Consider the following 18850-nt stretch of genomic DNA (forward strand, 5'->3'; position numbering starts at 1 on the left):
TCTTGGCATTTTGGAGTTTGCAGAGTCGAAAATACATGATAGTATAGTAGTGTCATCCAGTCTTAAGTTACATTTACTGCTTGGCAGTTTTCTGTTGTGTCTCAAATCAGCGTTCAGGGCAGGAATAGTGCCCTAGGGGGTGCCGTGTACAGTTAGGCAGGTGGTGTATTGCACAAGGATGCACCTCCAGTGACACACCATTCAATCTGGATATTATCCCTGCTGAGACTTTAAGCCTAATTCGGTTCCCGCTTTGCTCTCTCCATTTAAGAGGAATGTCATGAGGCAGGAAGATTGTAAGTTCAAGGCCAGCCTGGGCATCTTAGCAAGATTTTTGTCTCAAAAATAAAAGGGAGGGCTGGGGATATAGCTCAGTTGGTAGAGCGCTTGCCTCCCATGCACAAGACCTTGGTTTCAATCCTCCGCCCCACCAAAAAAAAAAAAAAAAAAAAAAAAAGATAATAATAATTAATAAATAAATAAATAAAAATAAGAAAGGGCTGGGTTTGGTGGCACATGCCTGTAATCCCAGTGGCTCAGGAGGCCGAGACAGGAGGATTACAAGTTCAAAGCCAGCCTCAGCAACTTAGCCAGGCCCTTAAGCAATTTAGTAAGAACCTGTCTCTAAATAAAATACCAAATGGGGTGGGGATGTGGCTCAGTTGTAGAGTGCCCCAGGTTCAAACCCCAGTATTGTCCCCTCTCACTGCCAATAAAAAGTGTTCGAAGTGCTGAAAAAAGTGAGTGGGGTGCAGTTGTGCATGCCTGTAACCCTGCCTATTCTGGAGACAGAGGCAGGAGGATCCCAAGTTCAAGACTGACCTGTGCAATGTAGCAAGACCCTATTTAAAAAAAAAAAGTGGGGGATGCCAGATGTGGTGGCGCATGCCTATAATCCCAGTGGCTCAGAAGACTGAGGCAGGAGGATCACCAGTTCAAATCCAGCCTCAGCAACAGCAAGGTGCTAAGCAACTCAGTGAGACCCTGTCTAAATAAAATACAAAATAGGGCTGGAGATGTGGCTCAGTGGTAGTGTTTGCCTGGCATGCGTGAAGCTCTCCAGCACTGGAAAAAAGAAATTGAAGACATGCAATGTGAAATGCAGAATTTTCCCCATGTGATCTGGAAGAGGAAGAAGAAAGGGATTGCCCTCTTTGTTAAATGACGCATTGTTACTACTGACAGGTGAGTGGAGACATCTCACCCACCACATTGGGAACCACAGGCCTAGTGGCTATGATGTGTGGCTTTTGTGGCCAACCAGCCTTGGTTTCCACTGGGAAGTCCCTAGCTGTTACCCCATGGGCAGTTGATGTCCCTACTCTGAACTTCATTTTCTTCCTACGTGAAGAGGAATCCTGTTAATACTGCAATAAGGTTGTACTCATTCTTCCCCCAAAACCCACATATTCACATACACACTCAGATGCTATCAAGCACTCAACTCAGCATTTTTGCTGAGTGGTATCTATTAGATACTAAAACATTTTTCTAGAGTTAGGGTGTATAATGAAAATAGATGAGCTAAGCTGGGTGCAGTGGTGTGCGCCTGTGATTCCAGTGGCTCAGGAGGCTGAGGCAGGAGGATTGTGAGTTCAAAGCCAGCCTCAGCAAAAGGCAAGACCCTAAGCAACTCAGACCCTGCCTCTAAATAAAATACAAAATAGGACTGGGGATGTGGCTCAGTGGTGCAGTGCCCCTGAGTTCAATTCCCGGTAACCCCCCCCCCCCCCAAAAAAAAAGGAGATGAGCTAATTTCAAGTATTCCAATGGAAACAATTGCTGTGATGGGGTAGCGGGACTGGGAACAGTTGTGGGTGTCAACAAAGGGCCTCTGAGAAGGTATATTTGATTAGAGCTGACTTTCACTCAGCATGTGGTTGTGGGTGCTGGGTTTGTAGAAATGGCTGAAGCCTAGTCTTTGCCCTTGAGAGACTCCTACCTGACAACAAGCTTGTTTTGTGTCCAGCCTCTGCCCAGTAAAAAATGTTCTGAGCACCTAGTGCAGTGTTGAGGGCCCTGGGAAAGATGTGGATGCTCTGGAGAATGGTTCTCTGCATGTGGGTCTCTAGTTGAAACAAGTTTACAGGTGAGACATGAGTTCATGTTCTCCACTACCTCATGTTTTTGGTTAATGACAGCCCAGAGCCTGGTTTCCCCTCAGTGAGACAGGGAATGAAAACTGAGGGGGAAGCATAGCAGAGGTAATCTTACTCAGCCCCAGAAGACCAAGAGCAGCCTCCTGTTTGGAGATCTGGAGGCAGTGTAATGGCCCTGGGGTGGGATTGACCTCAGTGTTGGGGACTAGGCAGAAAGGAAACCTCCAGGGAATGCGGTATGCATCGTATTCCATAGGATTGTGCTCCAGCGGCCCTGTTTGTGTGGCTAGAGTTCCAGAGAGAAAGGGGTACAGTAGGATGGACTGTGAAGCTTGCTGCCACTGCCTCTGGGTCATGGGTGGCGTTTGGGTGTGGGAGGTAGTTTCTAAGATGGTTTCTGACAATCCCCACCCTCTGACATTCACTCTTGTGAAATCCCCTTTTGAACATGAGCTGGACCTAGTGACCAGCTTCAAGTAAATAAGCAGCTCCCCACTCTTTTGTGAGGAATGTACTCCTGGATCCCCTCTGCACTCCGGAAGCCAGGAGTAGTACCAAACCCTGTAATGCTTTTTCTATCTTTAAGCATTTATCATGCATGCAGGCTGTAACTTGCTGTTTAAAGTGTGATAGCAAAACTCACATGCATTTATTTTTCCTTCACAATTTCACAGGTTTAACTGTGGTTCTTAGTGACCTCAGCCTGATTTCCCTTCCTTTCCTCATTATCACTTTTTATCTTAAAGCACTTTGCGGCTTCTCAGTATCATTACTTTTTTTTTTACTTGGTATATTATAACTATACCTAATAGATTTATTGTGATGTATTTGTACATGCACATAGCATAATATAGTTTATTTCCCTGTATTTCCCTTTTCTTTCCCCTCCTCCCTAGTTCCCATCCTCTACTCTGCTGATCTTCCTCTTATTTTCATGAGATCCTTTCCTTTTTTCCTCTTTTTCTCTTTAGTTTCCACATACAAGAGAAAACATGACCCTTGACTTTCTGAGTTTGATTCATTTCACTTAGCATGATCTCCAGTTTCATCCATTTTCCTGCAAATGACATAATTTTGTTCTTCAGGGTTGAGTAAATCACCTTTGTGTGTATATCTCAGCTATTCATTATTCGTTCATCTGTTGAGGTACACTTAGGCTGGTTCTATAGCTTGGCTGTTGTGAGTCATGCTGCTTGCTATAAATGTGGGTATGCATGTAGTAAGCAGAATCATTACTCTTGTGCTTTGGGACCACTATGTTTTTTATTATTATTTTTATTTAGCTTTTAATTTTTTACAGACTGCATTTTGATTCATTGTACACAAATGGGGTACATAATTTCATTTCTCTGGTTGTACACAATGTAGATTCATACCGTTCATGTTGGGACCACTATTAAAATAAGGGTGACTTGAACATAAGCATGGGGGACCTGATAACCTATATAGCTATTTACATGAATAATGGGCAGGGGGCATATACAGTGTGTGTCCACTGAACGAAGGATGATCCCTGTTTTAGCAGGCTGGAGTGGTTGGAGTGAGATTTCATTATACTCGGAATAACATAATTTAAAGTCATTTTTTTTTTCTGGAATTTTCCATTTAATATTTTCATAAGGCTGGTTACTAAAACCACAGAAATTGAAAACTGCTGATGGTGGGGGAGTGGAGACTACAGCAAAAATAATGGGAATTCACTTCCATGATAAGATTACAAAGACTGGCTTCTTGTTGCTAGCTGCCTTTCAAGAGATACATGTGGCAAGAAGCTGAGGGAAGCCTCTAGCCAACAGCTAGTGAGGACAGAGGCCCACAGTCCAGTTTCCACAAGCAACTGAATCCTCCAGCCACTGCCAGAGAGCTTGGAGTCATCCTCCCCAAGTCCAGCTGTCAGATGGACCTGCAGCCCTAGCTGACAGATTGATTGCAGCCTTGTAGGCCATAGGCAACTAGCTAAGCTGTGTCTAGACTTCTGACCCAAAGAAACAGTGATAATGTTGGTTTTAAGTGACTGTGTTTTGGGGTAATTAATTATCCAGCAATAGGTAATTAAATTGGGCTTTGGAAAATAAAGTCATTTCTACAACTTTGTGACTTCATTGATAATACTGGGGCCACAGTCCCTACAGCTAATTATTGAGTGCGCTTGCTGGCTCCCCGCCCCGCCTTGGCAGTATTGGGGATTGAACCCAGGAATGCTGTACCACTGAGCTACATTCCCACTGTTTTTATTTTGAGACAGGGTTTGACTAAGTTGTTCAGGCAGACCTCAAAGTTGTGATCCTGTTGCTCAGGCTCTAGGATCACAGGTGGAGTGTGTTCTACATATCATTTTTTTTGTGGGGGTAGGGGTGCTAGGTATTGAGTCTCACAGACTGAGCATGTGCTGTACCACAGAGCTACACTCTCAACCCCTCTCACCAGGCATCTTCATTTTTCATCCTTGATAAATCTCCCTTGCTGAGATCAGGGACAAACATTTGCTGAAGGAAGGAATAATTTTTAAGAATGTTTTAAAATGGAAAGTTCAAAAGTAAAAGAAGACAGTAGTATACTGAACTCCCATATTTCCTTCGATTTTGCTTATGGCCAAATTTTTTTCAAGCAAGATGCCACTCAAATTATTTTGAAGTAAATCCCAACAAGTCTATTAGCCCAGTATCAGCTTTATATTTAAGAATTTTCTAAATTTTAAAAACCACAAAGCTATGATCATGCCTAAATCAGCTTTTAGACAGCACTCAATACCTGATTAATATTCAGATTTTCAGTTTCTATACATACGTTTGTATAGTTACAGTCAGAATTCAGAAAAAGTCTTCATATGGTAACTGGTTGATAGGCTTCTTAAGTTGTTTTTAAATGTAGGCCGCCCAGATAGCAGGGTATGTGGTCATACCTGTAATCCCAACCTGGGAGTCTGTGACAAGTTTGAGGCTAGCCTCACGCATTTGAGACCCTGACTCAAAATAAAAAGAGGATGGGGATGTAACTCAGTGACCCTGGGTTTAATCTCCAGTACCAAAAAAAAAAAAAAGTTTAGGCCACCCCTCAAGTTTCATTATGACTCACCCTTTTTTGTTAGTTTATTACTTGTTAAGATATGATGGTCTAGGGCTGGGGAGATAGCTCAGCTGGTAGAGTGCTTGCCTTGCAAGCACAAGGCCCTGAGTTTGATCCCCAGTACCGCAAAAAAAAAAAAAAAAAAAAAAAAAAAAAAAAAAAAGATGGTGTGATCCTATGCTTGTATAATTTTATCAGAATGGATTCTTCCATCATGTATAACTAAGAAGAACCAATAAAATAAATGAAAACAAAAATGAAAAAGATGACGTCTGGATTTTGTTGACTGCATCTTTTCAGGCCACTTAGCACTCTTCTGTTCCCTGAAGATCCATTTTGAATTTGGATGGGAGTATTTAACCCTGAAAGAGCCCTGTCAGGTCAGATACCAGTGATGATTCCTGGAGACTGCGGGCAAACCTTGACTCCTCAATTTCTTGGCTGTGTTGTCTTAGACAAGTCTCTCTCTGTTTTTTTTTTTTTTTTTTTTTTGGCACCAGCAGTTGAATCCAGGGTGCTTAACCACTGAGCCACATCCCCCAGCCCTTTTTTTTCTTTTTTTTTTTTTTATCTTGAGACAAGTCTCACTAAGGTCCCAGGCTGGCCTTGAATTTGCAATTCTCTTGCTTCAGTCTCCAGAGTTACTAGGAATTACAGACATGTGCCGATGTGCTGGGGCCAAGTTCCTTAACTTTCTGAACTTCCATTTCCATTTCCATCACCTCCTCCTGAAGTGATGCAGAATATCTGTTTGAGTTAATAAAATAAAAATACTTTGTGAGTGCCCTTAACTGTTCTTTTTATTATTATTCCCATTTTACATATGAGCAAGGTGAGGCTTTGAGGAGAAATAGCCTAGCCTGGGTCATCCAGTCAGGAAGTGGAGTTTGAGGATAAATAGTGAACACAGTGGGACATTACCTAGCCAGAGGCCCAACATACACCCAGAGGTGGACCTGTCCTGGGAATCAAAGGGTTGCCTTGTTCTGCCCCTCAGCTCAGGAAATTCCAAGGTGGTTTTCACTATTAGCTCCTCTGGTTCTCTACCTGGAGGGGTCCAGTTACCTAAACCAACTTCAGGGATTCAAGTATCTCAACCTGCCTGTCTGGGCCTCTTTTGAGGGGTGGCTGTCACTTGTAGTGGCCTGGGTTGCTTTGGGCCAATCTGGGCATTTCCTGGGGCCTACGGTCTTCACCCCATCCTTGAAATGGTTCTGGCTGGATAGCAGCCTCTAGGTGGTGTGGGTGAAATTTGGGACTGGTTTTGGGCGGGGACAAGACTGAACACAGGTTTCCTTGTTTCTGGCGAGAGGGAGGGCAGGAGGAAATTGGAGACCCCATCCCCCACCTGGTCACTGTTGCTCCGTAGTCCATGATGGCGTGGTCTCCAGTGCTCCTTGGTGTCATCCTCTTGCTGACTGCCTTTCCAGGGCCTAGTGTCGCAGACCGCCCCATGCCCAAACTGGCTGACCGGAAGCTTTGTGCTGATGAGGAATGCAGCCGTAAGAGCGGGAATGGGGAGCTGGGACTTGGGTTGCACGTCTGTGTACGTAGTGCTGCTGTTCCCTTCTATTCCTTCTCCAGACCCCATCTCCATGGCTGTGGCCCTTCAGGACTACGTGGCTCCTGACTGCCGTTTTCTGACCATACACAGGGGTCAAATTGTGTATGTCTTCTCGAAGCTGAAGGGCCGAGGGCGGCTCTTCTGGGGAGGCAGTGTGAGTCTTGGGAGGATGGAAGAGGGAGGAGTATGGGGTTGGGGTGGGAGTTCTCTCCAGTTCTCCACCTTACGAGAAAATTTGCGGTGAACAGATACAGAGATACTTGGGGAAGGGGGACATTTTGTGACTTACTTTATTTTTACTTTGTTTAGCAAGTACAGGGCACCTGCATTTCTAGACACCAAAAATACAACTACAAGCAATTCCTTTTATTCTACTGGAGGGAGACAAGCAATAAGCCATCAAAAATGTCAGCAAATATGTGCTTCTGTGAGCATTTATATAGAATGAATGGGTGACTACACTAAATCACATGCTCTGGGAGGGATCTGAGCAGGTGACATTTAAGCTGAGATTCAAATGACAGGGTCAGAACCAGGTGTGTGGGGGTCCAGACAGGAGGCTGTGCAGGAATGAGTGTTCTGTCTTCCCAGACTCAGCTTTTAACTTCTCTTTCCCAGGTTCAGGGTGATTACTATGGAGACCTGGCTGCTCGTCTGGGCTATTTCCCCAGTAGCATTGTTCGTGAGGACCAAACTCTGAAACCTGGGAAAATTGATGTGAAGACAGATGTGAGTGTTCTGTCTGGTGGCAAGTTTCCTGGAGGAGGAGGACCCTTGGGTTGTGATGACAGGCAAAGATAACTCCTGTGCTGTCTGGTAGCCTTGCTGTGTGTGCTGGGACAAATTCTTTTCTTGACTCAAATTTCTAATCTGTAACATAGGGAGTGCTATCTACACCGGGATCTAGTTGAAAGGTGGAAAGGTTTAGGGCTCTAGGCTAATTTGCATAGCACCTGTGTGGCCAAACCTGGCCCCTGAGGCTGCAGCTTTTGCTTAACCAGTAGATCCGATGTGTGACCGCTGGTTTTCTCTTCACTGTTTTCCCTTTCTCTTTTTCAGAAATGGGATTTCTATTGTCAGTGAACTCAACCTACCGCTGTTCCTGCTGTTTTTCCCTCCTGACCTTATGCAAATACATCAGCAAGAGCAAACTGCCGGCCTCTGTGGTTTTTTGGGGTGGAGTGGGGCTATACAAAGGAAATGCTTAGCAGGTTCCTGAATCTAGCCAATCAACTCCCTGAATGTGGCATCGTCAATGGTTGCTAGGCAGAGTTTGATGAAAGCCCTTCGCTCTAAGATGGTACCCTAGGCGGGCACCTAAGATTAGATCTGGGACAAGCTAGCGAGAAGACGGAATCAAACACCCAACTGAGGGGTTGGGTCCTCTCCTGACCAATAACAGGGAGCTGAACTATTGGTAATGCGCCAATCGGACCTGAGGACATAAATCGCAAAGCAGGTATTTTCTTGGAAAGTATCTGCAAAGCCGGGTGGGAAGTAACCTGCGCGTGTTCTCCCAGTTTTCCTTCCTGCCTTTGGGGTCAGAAATCGCACCCACCCACTCAAGATTGCTCCAATCCTGCCCTTGCCCTTTCTTTGCATCCATATCTCCGCCCCAAGGCTTCTCCTACCCAATCCGCAGTCTCTAGTCTGCCCTCGGACTCCTGACCAAATCCGTTCCTCCGCTGGGCGAAGCATCTCAGAACCGCCCCTTCCCACTTGCTCTGCCAATTGCTCGCCTTGCTCCCACCCCCTTCGGCTCAGCCCCTCTCGGGCCACCAATCCGCGCCCTTTGTCCCGCCCTTTGCCTGCCGAGTCCGCCAATCACTCCCTTTGGAAAGCGTGGCCTGGTATCCCGCAGCTCTAGCGGGTCGCGCCGGAGCGGGCGGGGGGTGGAGGCGGAAGTGGCGGCTCCGGGTCCGGGAGTAGGAAGGAGCCGGGGCTGCAGCCGGAGTGGAGCGGCTGCCAGCCGAGGAGCAGGCGCGGCCGCGGCGCCATATTGCGGCCCTCAGCGGCCGCGACCGAGTCATGGCCGAGACCTACGGTGAGGGTGGTGGGCAGAAGCTGGGGTCTGGGGTCTGGGCCCAAAGAGGATGCGGCCTGTGGGAATTGGGCGGGGCCTTGTGTACCGGGGGGCGGGGTCTGCCTCTATGGGGGCAGGGCCTAAGTGGATGCTGGGAGGGGTTTCGTGGGTCTGGGGCTGAGCTTAATCGATTTGGGTGGAGCCTGAGGGTCTGGTGCGTGGGTTAAATAGATTCGGGACGGGATTCGAGAGAGCCGGTCTCGATGGGTTCAGGGTAGGCCTTGAGGGAAGAGGTGGGCCTTCATGTATTGGGGAGGAGCTTGAGTGAATGGGGCGGGGCTGTCTTGACTGGCAGGGGTCGTGCTCTACTGGCTAGAGGGAACACAGAAGGATGAGATGCACTGGGCTGTGAGGCTGATCTGGCTTGAGAGGTTCGGGATAGATTGGGATGGGTTATCCCTGAGTTAGGATAGGAACTTAATGGCAAAGGATGGGGCTAAAACTTGAAAATAGGAGGATCTGGGCAGAGGGTGGGAAGAAGAGGATATGAATTGAAAAAAGTATGAATGTACAATACCAGGTGGTTGAGGGAACAGGGACTGTAGAAAGCACTGGCTTAGGATTCAGAGGGAGCTGCCTTCTTACAACAGACACAAAAGCAGAGTTATCAAATGCAAAAACCCAGAAGTGGGAACCAGCTTGTCATTTTCAGGGACTAGACTGGAGGCCAGAGACCTGAGTTGAGAGGGTGTTAGGAGGTGAAGTCAAGAGGACCAGAGACGACCTATACCTGTAGATCCAGGTAATCAGGAGGATGAGGCAGGAGAATCGCAAATTCTAGGCCAGCCTCAGTAACTTAGCAAGGCCCTAAGCAACTTCTCAAGAGCATTTCTCAAAAAAACAAAACAAAACAAAACAAAAAAAAAGGGCTGGGGATGTAACTCAGTGGTAAAGTGCTCTTGGGTTTAATTTTCAGTGCCAAAAAAGAGGGACAGAGGCTAGATTTCCCTTGATTAGATGATTTTCAAGAGGAATTAACAATGTAATAGCAAATGTCTTGGACTCTGGAGAACTTCAGCCAGGGTTTGAATCTCAGTTCTGCCTTAGATGCGTGATCTTGGGCAAGTCAGTTAACCTCTTTGGACTCAGTTACCACATCTGGAAAACAGAGATAGTTACTAGTATACCTTCTTCCTAGAGTTCTCCCACAGATTAAGTGAGCTGTTGATATAAAGATCTTTAGAACTGTGTCTATGGTAACTCTATAAAGAATAATCTTAGACCAGGCCCAGTGATGCACACCTGAAGTCCTAGCAACTTGGGAGACTGAGGCAGGAAGATTGCAAGTTTGGGGCCAGCCTCAGCAATTTAGTAAGACCCTGATTAAATTATTGAGAACCTGTTTCTAATGAAAAAAATAAAAAGGACTGGGGATGTGGCTCAGTGGTAAAGCATCCCTGGGTTCAATCCCCCGTACCAAAAAATAAATAAGTAAAGAATGATCTTTTTGGGCTGGGGGTGTAGGTTAGTGGTAGAGCACTTGATTAGCATGTACAAGGCCCTGGGTTCCATTCCCCACCCCACAAAAAGTACCCCAAAAGAAGAAAAAGGTGATCTGTTACAATTGTCTGTGACTGTTTCTGTGTCTGAAAAGAAGAAAAAGGTGATCTGTTACAATTGTCTGTGACTCTGTTTCTGTGTCTGTTTCTTTCTCTCTAACCCTTCTCGGTTTTCCCTTTATCTTTCTCTCCCTGTGGGTATCCTTGATTTTGACTCCATCTGCTCAGACTTCCTCTTCAAATTCCTGGTGATCGGCAGTGCAGGAACTGGCAAATCATGTCTCCTTCATCAGTTCATTGAGAATAAGTGTGAGTTTCTGTCAGTGGTTCTGGGAGCACAGAGCTGTGGGGTAGGTGGGCAGCTATGGGTTGGGCATGACTGGCCATAGATAGCACTCCACTGCTGGCTTCTGGGCCTTGCCTCGATGCTCTTTGCTAGGTTCACAGACACCCCAGCAATGAGAACGGGTTTGTAGAGACAAGAGGCCTTGGAGGGTGGGGGATCCTCTGAGCCTCTGCATGCCTCCTCTCTCCTTCCCATTCCCAGTCAAACAGGACTCCAACCACACGATCGGTGTGGAGTTTGGATCCCGGGTGGTCAACGTGGGTGGGAAGACTGTGAAGCTACAGATTTGGGACACTGCTGGCCAGGAGCGGTTTCGGTAGGTGGGCTGGGCTCCCAAGGAGGGAGGGAGGGGAGGAGGGGGAGAGAGAGGTGTGTGCACTCCAAGACACAATAATAGGAGTGAGGCGACACAGAGGCCAAGGAAGAGGGAGAGAGAAATGGTACAAGGTCCTGGGTTCCATCCCCAGCACCACAAGAAAAGGAAGGAACGGGAAGGGAAGGAAGGATAGAGGAAGAGAAGAAAAGAAAGGAAGGCTTGAGGTTGGGGAGTAGAGTTTGAGAGACTCTAAAGCAGAAACAGAAGCAGAAGCATGAAAGAGAGACACACAGAAAAGGAAGGAGAATGGGGGGCTGAGGAAGAGGAAGATGAAAAGAAGGATAAAGTAGGTAAGGAGCTGCAAAGAGAAACAGGTCAGAGTGAGAGAAGGATGGGGAGGGTGAACAGTTGTAGCCAGGGGGATGGAGAAATGGACATGTAGGGGAGAGGGAAATGTGTAGGGCTCAGCACATAGTAGGTCTTCAGAAAATGTCTGCAGAAAAATTGGTAGACATACAGAAATTCTGAGAGTCTGAGAAACAGAATAGGAGATAGAAACAAGCTGTTCAGTCCGTGGAGAGTGTGGTCTCTAGGCAGCACTTCCTAGGTGCTAAGTGTTGATAGACTGCATGAGCTGTGGTGGCCAGAGACAGGGGAAGGAGAAACAGGTGTGTGCTGTGGATTGGATTTGCAGTGAGTGCTCAGTAAGTGTTCGTGGAGTGATCGCCTGAGTTCCAGAGGGATCCAGATTGGTGAGACAGGGAAATAGAGAGAGTTGGCCATGCTAGGAAAGAGGCCTCTTGCTGAAGAGGGACAAGCAGATGTTGCATGTGCCTGGGTAGAGGGAGATGCTCAGAAAATGCTGAACGAATGATGGGGAAGGCAAAAATAAGTAGGAGAGCCAGACTCAGCGAGAGACAGGAGAAAACAGAGTTTAAGACACACAGGTAGGAGTATAGTTCAGTGGTGGACTGCTTGCCTAGTGAAGCCGTGAGCTAGATCCCCAGCACTGCAAAGAAAAAACAGCTATACAGATACACACATAAAAGAGATGCAGAAAAAGAAACAGACCAATGCACAGATACAGAAAGAGGGACACAGAGACAGACAGAGACTCACCGAAGTAGGTAGACAAAGAGTTAAGTGCGATAGAAGTTGAAAGTGAGAGAGAGAGACTTTCAGGTAGAGAAATTATCTTGACCAGACCAAAGCTAGGTTTTGGGGGCTGGGCCAGCAGTGAGAGGGTCCTCCGAACCACCAGTCTCTCTCTGCAGAGGGGGGCAGTCTTGGGGCAGAACCCAGCCTTGGGGATGACTGGGTCCCCCTGGCCCCACAGGTCGGTGACACGGAGTTATTACCGAGGGGCGGCTGGAGCCCTGCTGGTGTATGACATCACAAGGTGGGTGTGGGGGTACTCAGCATGAGCAGTGTGGTTGGGGTGGGACATGGGTGGCCTCTCTCCTGTGCCACCTTCCTTCTCTGTCCCCTCTCCATAGCCGGGAGACATACAATTCACTGGCTGCCTGGCTGACTGATGCCCGCACACTGGCCAGCCCCAACATTGTGGTCATCCTCTGTGGCAACAAGAAGGACCTGGACCCTGAGCGCGAGGTCACTTTCCTGGAGGCTTCCCGCTTTGCCCAGGAGAATGGTGAGGGCTTTGCTGTGGGCTGGGTGGGGGAGGAGGGAGAGGACAGTTCACTGTGGCCTGTGTGCCTCCTGGCTATCAGTGACTGTGCCCTGAAGTGGAGGTTCAGGTCTGGTTCAAGTCTGAGTGTTGAGTCTGTGTGTCTGAGTGTGATCACTCTGGTCCTCAGTGTCCTCAGCTGTAGAGTGGGGGTCAAAATGTTTCTGTCTTACAGTGTGCTGGTTAAGGAGGCCACCCACCCGTGGAAAGGTTCTCAGTATTTTGTGGCACAGATTAGGCATTAGATGGAGGTTGACAGCTGGGAAGTTTCCACCACCTGGGAGGCAGCTCAGGGTATTGGTTTAAGGTAGAAATTGCATCCGCGACTTCGGAGTCTGAGGCAGGAGGGTCACAAGTTCGAGCCAGACTGGGCAACTTAGTGAGACCTTGTCTCAAAATAAAAAGGACAGGTGCTCAGTGGTAGAGCACTCTTGGGTTTAATCACCAGTAACACTAAATAAGTAAATAGAATAAAAATAAGGTAGAGGTTAGAAACTTAGAGGGCCTATGGACAGGCACATTTTGAATAAGGGAGATGGGCTGGGATGAACCCCAGGGGAACAGGCTCTGGTGCTAAGGGGAGTGGAGACGACTGATAGGCTCAGTCAGAAGGTTTGCACATATCAGTTGGGTGTGATGGCACATACCTGTAATCCCAGTGCCTTGGGAGTAGGGACTAAGGCAGGAGGATCACAAGTTCAAGGCCAGCCTCAGAAACTTAGTGAGATGCTGTCTTTAAATAGAAACTATAAAGGGTTGGGGATGTAGCTCAGTGCTAAGGTGCCTCTGGGTTCAATCCCCAGTAACAAAAATAAAATAATAATAATAACAAAATGATCTACAAGTATAAACTCATTTTGCTGGCCAAATCAACCACATCTGCTGGCTTGGGATCTTGCTCATGTTCCCCCATTTTGTGACCTTCAGGTTTAGAAGAGGTTTTGCCAGCAGAGATAGATATTGTTTGCATCCTGGCTCTAACTTCCCTACTGTGAGACCTTGTGCTTGTGATGTAGGTGATGGGTAGATTCCTAGTGGGCCCAGGCTGGGCTGGATGGTGCTAAGGACACAGGAAATCAGCCCTAGGTCTGGCCTTCATGGTGCTCACAGTACAGTGTAAGATGGTTGGAGGACAGACCCATTTGCAGACAGTGACACTCCTGAGAGGTCAGAGCCAGGGTGGAGGAGGCACAAAATCCTGCAGGAGCCCAAGAGAGGCACCTGACCCAGGTGAGGAAGTCAGGGAGGAGCTTTGTGAGCCAAACCTGAAAAGAGGAGCTAGGGGGGTGCATGGGGAGGAGACAATGTTCACAGCAAGGGAACAGCATGTGCAGAGGCCTGAGATGAGGGTGAGGGTGGATGGGACATTTGAAGAATGGACTGAGAGGCAGCCAGTGGCTGAATGGAGGGTGGGGACTGACAAAGGCCCTGCCCCTCAGAGCTAATGTTCCTGGAGACCAGCGCTCTCACAGGAGAGAACGTGGAGGAGGCCTTCCTGAAGTGTGCCCGCACCATCCTCAACAAGATCGACTCAGGTGCGGCCTGGACTGACCCAAGTGGGAGTGGGAAGCAGGGCTCAAAGGCCCCCAAGGTACCAGTCCTGACTTCTCCTGCTATCCACAGGTGAGCTAGACCCCGAGAGGATGGGCTCAGGCATTCAGTATGGTGACGCTTCACTCCGCCAGCTGCGGCAGCCTCGGAGTGCCCAGGCCGTGGCCCCTCAGCCCTGTGGCTGCTGAAACGTGCAGAGCCAGGTGCGACCCTGGGGCTCGGGGAGGCAAGGGTGGTCTCCTGGGAAGATGGGTATAGAGCAGACATAGAGACACGGAAAATGTCACAAGAGAAACAGAGAAAGATGTCAAAGCACATGAGCCGAAGGAGCCATCTTCTCAACTTCTCCAGCCGCAGCCCTCAACCCTGGACCTGACCCTCCCGTTCATTGTTCTCACTATGTATTGAGCACATACTGTAGGTCCTATTTAGGACGCTGGAAAGACAGCAGTGGGTAAAAACAGACAAAACAGACAAAAATTCCTGGCCTCATGGATCCTCTATTCTCTTGGGAATAGACAGGACAAGAAACAAAATACATAAATGTTTTCGATAGCTTTTTCACTTCTGTGACTAAAAGACTTGACTAGAACAATTATAGAAGAGGAAAAGTTTATTTGATGACTCATGGTTTCAGAGGTCTCAGTTCATAGACAGCAAGCTCCATTCCTTGGGGCTCAAGGTGAGGCTGAACATCTGGGCTGAAGAGTGTGGTGAGGGAAGCAGCTCACTGATGATCAGACAGCAGAGAGAGATCTCCACTTGCCAGATACAAATGTATGCCCCAAAGCCACGCCCCTAATGACTCCAGCCACAACCTAAGCGCTTTCAGTTACCACTCATTTAATCCCATCAGGAGATTAATTCACTGATTGGATTAAGGCTCATTTCTCTAAACCCTGCATTATCTCACATATGAGCTTTTGGGGAACACTTCACATCCAAAACATCACTTTAAGTAAATTTTATAATAGGGCCATAAGAGCTACGGAGGAAAAGTGAGTTGGAGGGAGTGGGCAGAGTGGATGCACTTTTAAACAACAATGAGTGACACCTTACCAAGAAGGTGACATTTGGGCCTGGGGTTGTGGCTCAGTGGTAGAGTGATTGCCTAGCATTTGTGGGGCACTGGGTTCGATCCTCAGCACCACATAAAAATAAATAAAAGGCATTGTGTCCATATATAACTAAAAATAATGTTTTTAAAAAAAGAAGGTGACATTTGAGCCAAAATCTGAAGGATGGAGGGAGAGAGTCCTGTAGGCATCTGAGGCAGGAGTGCTCTCAGCAGAGAGAACAGCAAATGCAGAAGCCCTGGCATGGGTGAGGAAGACCGAGGCGGCCAGCATGGCTTGAATGGAGAGTGTGTGTGCACGTGTTGTGTGTGTTGCAGGTACAGCAGGAGACGGGGGTGGGCATGGGCAAAGCTGACCAGTTGGTGCCTGTGGCCCTGGGAGGGCTCTAGCTTATACCGGGACGGGAACCATAGGAAGCTTCTGAGCAGAGCAAGTACTGGAGCCAATTGATAGATTCACAAGGTCACTCTGGCTCCATGTAGGGAAGAGACCATGGGGGGCACAGACACCACTGGGGAGCTGCTGCTAAGCTGAGAAGAGAGTGGATGGTGGACAGGTTGTTGAGAAGTAGATAGTCCTTTTTCCTTGCTGGTCTCTCTGTCTCCAGTCTTGTCCCCACCCCATTTCCTTTTTTCTCTCTTTTTTTTTATTGGTTATTAGAGATTGAGTTTAGCACCTCGTGCATCCTAGACAGGTGCTCCACCATTGAGCTATTTTCCCAATCTTTTTTAAATTTTATTTTGAGACAGGGTCTTGCTGAGTGCCTAGGCTGGACTTAAATTTGTGATCCTCTTGGATTTGTAATCCCTGATCACTGGGATTACAGTCAGTGAGATTACAGGCATATACCACATGCCTGGCTTGTCCCCTCCTGATGCAGTCACTGGGTCTTTCTGAAACACAATTTGATTCCTTCACGTCCTGGTTTAAACAAAACCATCCATGGTTCCCAGGGTCCATGGGACACACCTGAAGCTACTCAACCTTGCATCTGACCCTGTGCAGGAATGGCTCCTGCCAGCCTGCCCAGCCTCTCCCCACCCCTTTAGCTGCTCCAGCCACACTGAAGTTCATTTTGTTTCTCTGTTTCTTTTTTCATGCTGTGCCCTTTGCCTGGAACACCACTCCTTCCCTCTTTGCCCTGGTTACCACCTTCCTGCTCAGGAAGCTTGTTTATTTTTCTATGCTTGATCCAAACTCCTTGACAGGCCTGCAGTACCCTGCAGGATTTGGTCCTATCCCCATCTCTGTGGGTGTGTGTGTATCTTGCCAATTCTCCCCTCTTACTTCATGCCCAGCCCCCTTCCATCTCCAGGGCGGCTTGGGGAAGTGTTGTTAGACATTGGATCTGTTTTTTTTTTTTTTTTTTTTTTTTTAATTTTCGTGGTGCTGGGGATGGTACTCAGGGCCTCACTCATGCTAGGCAAGTGCTTTAGCACTAAGCCACATTTGTACTCTTTGGACCCACTTTGAAGGTAGAGCCAGCATCATTTACTGATGGAATGAATATGGAATTTGAATGTGGGTGGTGGGGAGGGAGAGAGGGAGAGGAGAGACAAGGATGAGTTCTTAGGATGGTGCTATCTTATCCTTCTAGTCCTGCTGTGCTGGGGCCTCAGTTTCCTCATCTGTAAACTGAGTTCAGGAATTTGAGAACAGCCTGGGTAATACAGTAAGACCTTATCTCAAAAAAACAAAAACAAAAACAAAAAACAACTATGCTAAAAAGACTACCATAGGACTGTTTCTTATTTTTCTTCTTATCCATCTTAAGGACTCGGGGCTGTGCAGAAGTGAATGGTCATGTATTCTTCACCTTGGGGCTTAGTGTAGTTTCTTTCAGGATTTGCCCTCAGTGAATTAAATGTAATATTATAGACTTTGTTGAGAGCAGTTTTATATGTTGATCTAATGCAGTCACACCCACCTGTAAGAATTCCAACTCATGTTTGCCTACTATCATTTTTTTTTATTGAGGTTAAGGCCATATAACATAAATTTAGCCATTTCGAAGTGTACAGTTCATTGGCATTCAGTACATTCACAAGGTTGAGCAACCACCTCCTCTGTGTAGTTGCAGAACATTTTCACTATCCTGAAAGGAAGCTGCATACCCGTTAAGCAGTCATTCCCCATTCCTCTACCCCTGGCAACCATAATCTGCTTTCAGTCCCTATTGACCAGTATTCTTATTTCATATGATGTACTTATGTATTTTCTATTCTATTTTATTCTATTTTGAATAAAAAATAGTAAAGGCCTACCAAACTAATTCCCCCTTACATGCAGTGCTGATATTGGAATCTCCTGGATAACTTTAAAGGATACTGATACCCAGGCCTTACCCCAGAGATTCTGAAGTAATTTCAGAATTTCTAGAAGCTGCCAGATAGTTATAAGCAGCAAAAGAAAAACCCACTAATCTAATGTGTTTCTCTAGTTTTGAAAACACTAACACTAGTTTTGAAGCCTAAAGCCAGGGTGATCAGGGACATAGGGGACACATACAGAAATGGGGACATGATATTTAGACACTGAAATGTCCCCTTACAGGCTCAGACAGCTCTCTGAGGCAAACAAGGAGGTAAAGGTACCCTTAGAGAGAGAGAGAGAGAGAGAGAGAGAGAGAGAGAGCCCAAGCCCAAAATGACCTGCAGAGGAGAAACAGACAGTGCAGAAACCCCAGAGGGATAAAAAAGTGGTATGGGCTAACAGATACAGGTGGGAGTCAGGAAGAGATCCAGAAATGAGACAGAGACACAAGCTAGACAGAATCAGGACCTCTCTAGGTCATTGCACCCTTCTCTTGCAGCTCACCTGTTCTCCAGGACCAGCCCTGCCCTTCCGGCTGGGGCCCAGACCCTGGCCCCAGGAGGCCGTGCCCCAATCTGCCCCAGCCCTGGAGAAGCTGCCCTGCCACCTTTCCTCCTTCCCTGGCCTGGTGGGGCCTGGCTTTGGGGCAAGACTGAGCCACGGGGGAAGGGGGAACCCATACCTGCTGCTGCTTCCTCTGTCTTGGCTAACCTCTGCCCCCCACCCCCCCCAGCCCCTAACCATACCCCAAGAGCTCCTAAAGCCTGAGACCAGGGCCATTTGGCCCCAACTTCCTGCCTGGCCCTGCTGTTGCGAGTACGTGTTATTTATTACCTGGAGGCCTGCCCCATCCCCATCCTACCCCCATAAAGCATTGTTTACACCTGTGTCTTGGCCTCTGTCATTTTGGGATGTTGGGAAGAGGTCCCTGTTGGAAGAGCTGTGGGTCATGATGTTTGGGGGCCATGTCTGTGGGTTGGACATGGTGTGGGGATACACTGAAGGTGCACCATGGCTCAGGTGTTCATTGTGGAGGGAGTTTGTCATTGCACACTTTGTGACAGTGCTTGAGCCTCACATGTGTAACACTAATGTGTGCTTGTGATGTGTATGAGTGACTCCTGTACGTGTGTGTGGGACAACATGTATAGGAATGTGTGACACTGTTGCATGTGAGTATTCTGTGTCCTTGGTGACTGCATTGGTGAAGCTGGTGTATGAGACACCAAGGCCAAGTTGTGGGAATTGGG

At 47.5% G+C, this 18850-nt stretch overlaps 2 protein-coding genes and 1 long non-coding RNA gene across 4 annotated transcripts; 2 read left to right on the top strand and 1 right to left on the bottom strand.

The window, feature by feature from the left end:
- The first annotated feature begins 5734 nt into the window (after positions 1-5734).
- Mia (MIA SH3 domain containing) lies at positions 5735-8229 on the top strand. The gene is made up of 4 exons (XM_047529320.1): positions 5735-6667; positions 6750-6883; positions 7348-7458; positions 7789-8229. Exons 1-4 carry the CDS (start codon positions 6538-6540, stop codon positions 7810-7812), a joined length of 399 nt encoding a protein of 132 aa, XP_047385276.1. The 5' UTR covers positions 5735-6537; the 3' UTR covers positions 7813-8229.
- LOC124967228 (uncharacterized) lies at positions 5739-8409 on the bottom strand. Its single transcript, XR_007105497.1, has 3 exons — positions 8361-8409; positions 6514-6951; positions 5739-5912 (listed from the first exon to the last, which is right to left on the bottom strand). It is a non-coding gene; the product is annotated as an uncharacterized LOC124967228 (long non-coding RNA).
- Positions 8410-8576: 167 nt separating this feature from the next.
- Positions 8577-18489, top strand: Rab4b (RAB4B, member RAS oncogene family). 2 transcript variants are annotated; one of them, XM_047529318.1, is made up of 8 exons: positions 8581-8773; positions 10540-10620; positions 10859-10973; positions 12310-12372; positions 12470-12624; positions 14100-14195; positions 14284-14414; positions 18100-18489. In XM_047529318.1, the coding sequence occupies exons 1-7, from the start codon at positions 8758-8760 to the stop codon at positions 14397-14399; spliced, it is 642 nt and encodes a 213-aa protein (XP_047385274.1). In that variant the 5' UTR covers positions 8581-8757; the 3' UTR covers positions 14400-14414; positions 18100-18489. The 2 variants fall into 2 exon arrangements, with proteins under 2 accessions (XP_047385275.1, XP_047385274.1); XM_047529319.1 differs by lacking the exon at positions 12310-12372 and having other exon boundaries at positions 8577-8773.
- Positions 18490-18850: the final 361 nt, after the last annotated feature.

The sequence above is a fragment of the Sciurus carolinensis genome, chromosome 16 (assembly GCF_902686445.1).
Source record: "Sciurus carolinensis chromosome 16, mSciCar1.2, whole genome shotgun sequence".
Lineage (NCBI taxonomy): Eukaryota > Metazoa > Chordata > Mammalia > Rodentia > Sciuridae > Sciurus > Sciurus carolinensis.